The sequence below is a fragment of the Phaseolus vulgaris genome, chromosome 10, assembly GCF_000499845.2.
Source record: "Phaseolus vulgaris cultivar G19833 chromosome 10, P. vulgaris v2.0, whole genome shotgun sequence".
NCBI lineage: Eukaryota > Viridiplantae > Streptophyta > Magnoliopsida > Fabales > Fabaceae > Phaseolus > Phaseolus vulgaris.
The window spans coordinates 36,026,191-36,034,618 of record NC_023750.2 but is presented as its reverse complement, the minus strand read 5'-3'; the positions used below and the strand labels follow the sequence as shown (position 1 = coordinate 36,034,618).

The 8,428-nt window shown below is 40.2% G+C and overlaps 1 protein-coding gene across 1 annotated transcript; it reads right to left on the bottom strand.

The window, feature by feature from the left end:
• Positions 1–666: 666 nt before the first annotated feature.
• LOC137817989 (uncharacterized) lies at positions 667–3,028 on the bottom strand. The gene is made up of 4 exons (XM_068621216.1): positions 2,425–3,028; positions 1,468–2,264; positions 1,246–1,308; positions 667–804 (listed from the first exon to the last, which is right to left on the bottom strand). The coding sequence occupies exons 1-4, from the start codon at positions 3,026–3,028 to the stop codon at positions 667–669; spliced, it is 1,602 nt and encodes a 533-aa protein (XP_068477317.1).
• Positions 3,029–8,428: the final 5,400 nt, after the last annotated feature.

Below are 8,428 nucleotides of genomic sequence, written 5' to 3'. Positions count from 1 at the left end.
TATAAGAGTATAACATATGAAAAATTAGGACGACATTTTTAGATTTTGTGTGACCTGATAGAAAAATATCTTGTCTAAAATATTCATTGGCTGGTTTAGAAACTGTTTGCGTTAAATTCCTACTCTAGAAGTTTATACTTTTCTACATGACATGGCAATTCAGATCAATGAGGTTTTATTATGTTTTTTCAAGATGAGGTGGAATTTTATTTCAAGCTTGTACTCTATACTAATAGAACAGAGAGGCGTGCTCAGCTGCTTCACTGTTGAAGAAGTTTCTTCAACCGCAAGGCCTCTGGTTAGACAGCTTCAGGATCTTCCCAGGAAAATTATCAAGAGGTTTGTTTTCCTTCTTCCTATCCTTTATCATATTAAGTTTTGTCTAACTTTGCATGGTATTTATAGCACGTGAATGAGGAGGAAGCCTCCCTCTTTGACAAGCTCTGGTTACTCCTTGCAAGTGTTGTATTTGTACCAATATTTCAAAAGATTCCTGGAGGTAACTAGGTTGCCATGATTTCTTAATGTTGGATCGAAAAAATAAGGAAGTTGTTTATCTAAATGTTATACATACTTAAGCTTTTCTTTTTTATCAGCAAAGAATGAAATTAAATTAAGAGGGATACAAAAGCAGTATCCCAACCCTTTTACATAAACCAAATCACATTAAGAATCTCCAAGAAAAAAGAGATGAACAAACACCCCAGAAGCAATAGATAGATAATGTTTGCTACATAAGCTAGACATCCAATTCCAGCTAGCATCGTGCTCGTATTGGAATGCTATAAGCACTGCAAACTGCAGCTACAAAACCATAAAAAACACCTTGCCTCTATTGATCTTATTATAAGAGACATCAAAATAGAATCCTCCATCATGTCCTTAACATTCCTTTTGACTCCCTGGCATACAAGCACATATGTCCTTTCCATCTTACACCAGCTGCAGGCCGTGACAAACCCACCAACACCTCCAACCAACTATAAATCCAGTATTGGCCGTAGTCTTAAAACTCTTGGCATCTGGGAGTCCTAATTATAACTTCTAATGCAAAGCATTGGATTAAGAATGCAGTCTACGAAAGAATAAGTAAAGGAATGCACCTTGTGCTTCATCCAAAGCCAGGATTTGAGTTGAGCCTTCTGAAACACCTCCTCCGCATCTACTAGCCCTTTTTTTTAATACAACCAGGTTCCTTTGGTCCCAGATACACCTAATAACAGATGCCCAAACACCTTTCCATACCAGGTTTTGCTTCTTGCTAGCATTGCTCAGATAAAAACTCATAAAGTGCAGATTTAAATCATTCTGTTGAACAGAAGAGATACATATCCATTTGAAGCATAAGGACCATACCCAATGTGCATATTTACACTCCAAGAAGATATGTTGACAAGACTCCTCCTTAAGCTGACACATTGCACATAACGTAGATTCCATTATCACCCCTCTCCTACTCAAACTCACCCTTGTTGGGATTCTATCCAACAGCACTCTCCAAGTTGTCACGATCACATTTGGGAATGCCTTAATCTTCCAAAGGAAATTAAACACATCAGATTGGGTTCCACGAGACTGCTTGGTAAGGCACTCATAAGTAGAATTCACAGAAAAAAGGCCTGGTTCTTCCTTCCCCCACACCTGCACATCCACATCATTCCTTCTCAATAGTGCCCCCGATAGTAGTGTAAAGAGGTCTGCTTCCAGTGATGATTCCCACTCAAATCTGGCACTCCTCCATGTCAGCCTCCATCTCCAATCCGAATTAATCCACACGCCAACTTCACCCACTGTTTGCCCCTGGTTTAAGGATAGGGAGAACAGTCTAGGAAACAAGGATTTGAGATCAGAGCTCCCAACCCACACCTCCTCCCAAAACTTAACTTTTTCTCCACACCCTAGTTTCCAGCTTAGTTCTTCTTGAAACCATCCTTTTCCTCTTCCCTCCTTGCACACTTTATAGAGATCTTTCCACCACCAAGATTGGAGTTTGACTAGTGAATGGACACTACCAGGCTCCAACCCATACTTTGAGTCCAATAACTCCTTCCACCTTCCCTCCTCTTGAGAGATACAACGCCATCTCCATTTAGCTAGTAGAGCATGGTTTAACTTTCGTATTTCTCTTAAACCCAATCCTCCCTCCTCTTTAGGTTTGCACACATCTTCCCAACTAACCCAACAAATTGGCTTGCTTTCTTTCCCCCAACCCCACAAGAATCTCCTTTGGATAGAGGTAATCCTCTTACAGACTGAGTCAGGGGCTTTGAAAAAGGGAGAGATAATACAGAGGTATAGCAGATATGACAAAGTTGATAAGACAAATTCTCCCTGCCATGGATAAAAATCTCCCTTTCCACACATTGAGCTTCGCTTTTAACTTGTTAACGACCGAATCCCAAAACTGCTTCTTCATGGGGTTACCTCCCACTTCAAGGCCCAGATATTTAAACGGTACTCCCATTTGTTTGCAGTTCAACGTCTTTGTATAACATGCTACATCACTACTTTGAACATTGATGCCTGCAAGCTTTGACTTATGGAAGTTGATCTTCAACCCTGAGGCTAATTCAAACCCCCTTAGGATGGCCTTCAAGGTTATCACGTTGTTGAAGGAGTCTTCACAAAGAAAAATAGTGTCATCCGCAAACTGGAGGATGCACACCTCAATCTCCTTCCTTCCAAACTTGAGGCCCGTCAGTAAATTGGTTTTGCTAGCACTTCTAGCTATCCCAGCAAGGCCTTCAGCTACAACTAGGAAAAGGAAGAGTGCAAGTGGGTCTCCTTGCCTTAACCCTCTAGTCGGCTTGAATTCCTCCGTAGGGCTCCCATTGACTAACACAGACACAGTGGCGGATTCCAAACATCCTTTAATCCATGCGATCCAGAGGTTGTGAAACCCCATCCTGGATAGCATATCATATAAGAACGCCCATCTAACCGAGTCATATGCTTTTTCGAAGTCCACTTTTAGGCACAACCCTCTTCTCCCACTTCTCCTTAAATCCTCAACAACTTCATTGGCCATAAGAACACTGTCTAAGATCCCTCTTCCTTTCACAAAGGTTGATTGGCATTCATCTATCAAAGAGGGCAACACCTTTATTAAAGGAAAAGAAAGAATAGGGTAAATCCCTTGTGTAAATTGAACACATAGGGTTATGTTTATATAGGAAAAAGAAACATATGGGCTAAGCCCATTACATAAATATGAGATATCTAACAATATCTATAATATCTCATAATATCAAATAATATCTAATTATATCTAATAATATCTAACACTCCCCCTCAAGCTGGTGCATATAGATCATATGTACCCAGCTTGTTACAAATGTAATCAATCCTAGGTCCTCGTAAGGGTTTAGTAAAAATATCTGCTAATTGATTATTTGAATTAACAAACTCAGTCTTGATATCTCCTGATATAATCTTTTCTCGAATGAAATGACAATCAATCTCAATATGTTTTGTCCTTTCATGAAAAACTGGATTTGAGCTAATATGAAGAGCAGCCTGATTATCACATATCAGTGTCATTTGAGTAACCTCTCCAAATTGCAATTCTTTAAGTAACTGTTTAAGCCAAATAAGCTCACAAGTAGCCGAGGCCATAACTCTATATTCTGCTTCTGCACTAGATCTTGCCACAACACTTTGTTTCTTGCTCTTCCAAGAGATCAAGTTATCACCAATGGAGACACAATAACCATAAGTTGACCTTCTATCAGATGGAGATCCTGCCCAATCAGCATCTGAATAACAAACGACTTTAGTATGGTTATTATGACCATATAACAAACCTTTTCCAGGAGAGCCTTTAATGTACTTCACTATACGAATGACTGCATTCCAATGATCTTCACATGGAGAATTAAGAAATTGACTCACCACACTGACTGCAAAGGAAATATCAGGACGAGTAACAGTGAGATAGTTCAATCTTCCAACTAATCTCCTGTACTTCTCAGGATCTGAAAGAGGCTCCCCCTGATTGGGTAGAAGCTTGACGTTGGGATCCATGGGAGTATCAACAGATTTCGAATTCATCAACCCAATTTCCTCCAAAATATCTAATGCGTATTTTCTTTGAGAGATAACAATACCAGTATTGGATTGTGCTACCTCAATCCCCAAGAAATATCTGAGTTTGCCAAGATCTTTGGTCTGAAAGTGTTGACAAAGGTGTTGTTTTACTTGTGAGATGCCATGGTGATCACTGCATGTAAGAACAATGTCGTCAACATATACTACAAGATAGATACACCCAACATTCGAGTGACGATAAAAAACTGAATGATCGCCTTCACTGCGAGTCATACCAAATTGTTGAACAACATTGCTAAATTTTCCAAACCAAGCCCTAGGAGACTGCTTGAGGCCATATAAGGATTTGCGAAGACGACATACCAATCCAGAAGACTCCCCCTGAGCAACAAAACCGGGAGGTTGCTCCATATAAATTTCTTCCTGCAAATCCCCATTAAGAAAAGCATTTTTAACATCCAGTTGATAAAGAGGCCATTGTTGAAGAGCAGCCATAGCTATGAATAAGCGAACAGAGGCCATCTTTGCTACTGGAGAAAAAGTATCACCATAGTCTAAACCAAAAATTTGGGTATAACCCTTAGCCACAAGACGAGCTTTGAGACGATCAATAGTACCATCAGGACCAACTTTGATAGCAAAAATCCACCTGCAACCAACAACAGATTTCCTAGATGGTAAAGGAACAAGTTCCCAAGTTCCATTATTCTGAAGCGCATTCATTTCATCAAGCATGGCCTGACGCCAACCAGGATGGGCTAAGGCATCACCTACAGATTTTGGAATGGATACAGAAGAAATAGACGAAAGGCATGTATAAAAGGGTTGAGATAGTCTATGGTAACTCAAAGCAGTATAATGTGGAGAGGGATTACGAGTAGAACGTATACCTTTACGGATAGCAACAGGAAGATCAGGTTCAACAGTCGGAGGTTCAACTATAGGAGCCGGAGGGGGATGAGGTGTTGGCACCAGAATAGAGTCTGCTGATGGACGATGAGACGGTTGACGACGACTATACACCTGAAGAGTTGGCGGCGGTGGTGAATTGTTAGGTGCACTAGGAACAACAAGAGGAATATTAACTTGATTAGATGAAGAAATTGAAGGAGAAGGACAAGACTTAAAGTAAAGGGAAGATTCACTGAAGGTGACATCTGCTGAAATAAAATAACGGTTTAAAGACGGTGAGAAACATTTATATCCTTTTTGTGATCTAGTGAACCCTAAAAAGACACATTTGTGTGACTTAGGAGATAATTTATCAAGACCAGGACTAAAATTATGAACAAAACATGTGGACCCAAAAACTTTGGGAGGTAAAGAGTGGAGAGGGTCATGTGGAAATAAAATAGAATGAGGAATTTTGTTATCTAAAACTGAAGATGGCATGCGATTAATGAGATAACATGCACTAAGAACAACATCACCCCAAAAACGCTGAGGAACATCACCATGGATTAAAATAGTACGAGTTGTTTCAACAAGATGTCTATTCTTGCGCTCAGCTACCCCATTTTGTTGAGGTGTATAAGCACATGAAGTTTGATGAAGAATACCATGAGAAGCCATAAAATTTTTAAAAGAATGAGAAAGATACTCACGTCCATTATCACTGCGCAAAATTCGGATGGAAATTCTAAATTGATTTTTAATTTCATTGTAAAATATTTGAAATATAGAAAACAACTCAGAATGGTTTTTCATTAAAAATACCCAAGTACATCTTGAATAATCATCAATAAAAGTAACAAAATACTGAAATCCTAAATTAGACTTAATACGACTTGGTCCCCAAATGTCAGAGTGAACTAAGGCAAAAGGAGATGAAGCACGTTGTGAGACACTACGAGGAAAAGAACTACGAATGTGTTTCCCTAACTGACACGACTCACACGATAAAGTAGACACATTAGACAAACTTGGAACAAGCTGTTGCATCTTGGCAAGACTAGGATGACCCAACCGAGCATGAATGAGAGATGGAGAATCCATAATTGCGCCAACATGTGCAGAGATATGTAGTTGATAAAGTCCATGAGACTCACATCCGGTGCTAATCATCCGTCCCGAACTCCGGTCCTGTAAAGTAACAGAATCTTTGGTAAAAGAAATAACACAGTCAAGGGAACGAGTGAGACGACTAATGGATAATAAATTAAATGGAGACCCAGGGACATAAAGAACATTATCAATAGATAAAGATGAAAAAAGATTAATAGTACCAACACCATGTGATGGTACCCTATATCCATTGGCCATGGTAACTGAAGGTAAATAACCCGTAGTAGATAGGGAAGAGAAAAAAGATTTATTACTAGTAATGTGATCAGTGGCACCTGAATCTAGAACCCAAGGGCCATGGGAAGTGGAGTGAGTGAGGCCAACAAAAGATGTACCTGAATGTGCAACAGAAGCCGTGGAACTAGGGTTCTGACGATCCTCATACCATTTAAGAAATTCATTGAAAATAGCAGGCTGGCCTGGGGTATCAATTGAAGTATGGTCCATGGTAGAAGGTTGCACAGGGGCAATTTGAGCAACCGCAACAGATCTAGGAGGACGACCATGTAAGGCATAACATCTGTCAATTTTGTGGCCAAGTTTGCCACAATGGTCACACTTGTGACGCCCTTTGCCCGGCTTGTGAGGGCGAGTACGATCATTATACTGAGAGACTAAAGTAGAAGAGTCATCAACATGAGACGTTATATCAGCGGTGTGTTTACCTGGCACGCGCAAAAGGGTAGAACAAGTGGAAGTAAAATTGGGCACAATAGGAGAACCCAAAATTTGTTCACGAACGTGAGAATAATCATCAGGAAGACCATGTAAACCCAATAACATGAAGAACTTGGATCTTTGTTCTAGTTCTTGAGAAGGAGTAGAGGCAAGAGGTAATAACTCATTAAAATCATGAAGAAGAGCATGAAGTTTACCTAGATATTCTGCCATTGTACCATCAAGACGTTTGGGAGCAACAATTGTGAGAAGATTTTGACACACACCATAAAGACGTTGAGTATCATTGGGGTATAATAATTTTGCTTGTTCCCAAACTTCTGAACATGTCTCATAGGTACGGAAAATTTGTTTTAAAGACGAGTGAATGGTCGATTTGATAACAATGCATAATTGAGCATCAATTTTTGACCAACGGACAACCTCATTTTCAGCAAGAGTAGGATGAGTAAGATGATCAACATAACATTGACTCTTAAGCCATAATTTAATATCTGATGCCCAAGTGTCATAATTGGTTCCATCCAATTTGTCAATGGAAAGATGAACATTGACGTAATTAGTATAAATAGATGAATCCGGCATAATGACTGCGGAAGAAGCCATAGTGGCAGCGGAAGCGGAAGAAGCCATAGAAGATAAGGACAAATCCAATCATCGGTTAATTGGCGGGAGCAACAAAGATGAAGGCTCCGACAGCGATTCCGGCAACGTCTCCGGCGAGATTCCGGCGGCGGCTCCGGCGAGGGTCCGACGGCGGCTCCGGCGAGGGTCCGACGAAGGTCCAGCGAGGGTCCGGCGAAGGTCCGGCAAGACAGTGGGGTGGTGGCTGGAAAATTCCAGTGAATAGTGGGTTCACCAATAAAAAATTGAACCCTAAACCCTAACCTTATGCTCTGATACCATATTAAAGGAAAAGAAAGAATAGGGTAAATCCCTTGTGTATATTGAACACATAGGGTTATGTTTATATAGGAAAAAGAAACATATGGGCTAAGCCCATTACATAAATATGAGATATCTAACAATATCTATAATATCTCATAATATCAAATAATATCTAATTATATCTAATAATATCTAACAACCTTCTTCATTCTACTAGCTAAAACCTTCGAAATAATCTTGTACAGAGCTCCAACTAATGAGATGGGTCTATATTGCTCGAGCTTGGACGTGTCCCTAACTTTAGGAACCAAAGCTATGAAAGAGGCGTTACAGCCCTTCGGGATACATCCCGTCTCATGAAACAGGGACAGCGCTGCCACAAAATCTTCTTTTAGCAACTCCCAATTCTTTTTGATGAAGTTGAAGTTATAACCATCTGGGTCCGGAATTTTTGTACCTTCACACTGCCACACTGCATCCCTAATCTCTTTCTCATAGAAAGATGCTAGGAGACCCTCGTTATCAATTGGAGATAGTGACTTGAATTCAACTTCACCCAGTCTTACCCCTAAATCTTTTGTTGCTTTGAATCTAGCTTCGAAAAGCTTCTTTGCTTCTGAACGGACAGTGCTTGGTTCCTCACACCAATGGTCCCCCACCTTGACGCCCTTCACTTCGTTTCTGAGCCTTCTCCACCTCAAGGAGGAATGAAAGAACCTAGTACAGGAATCACCATTCTTGAACCAGTTAG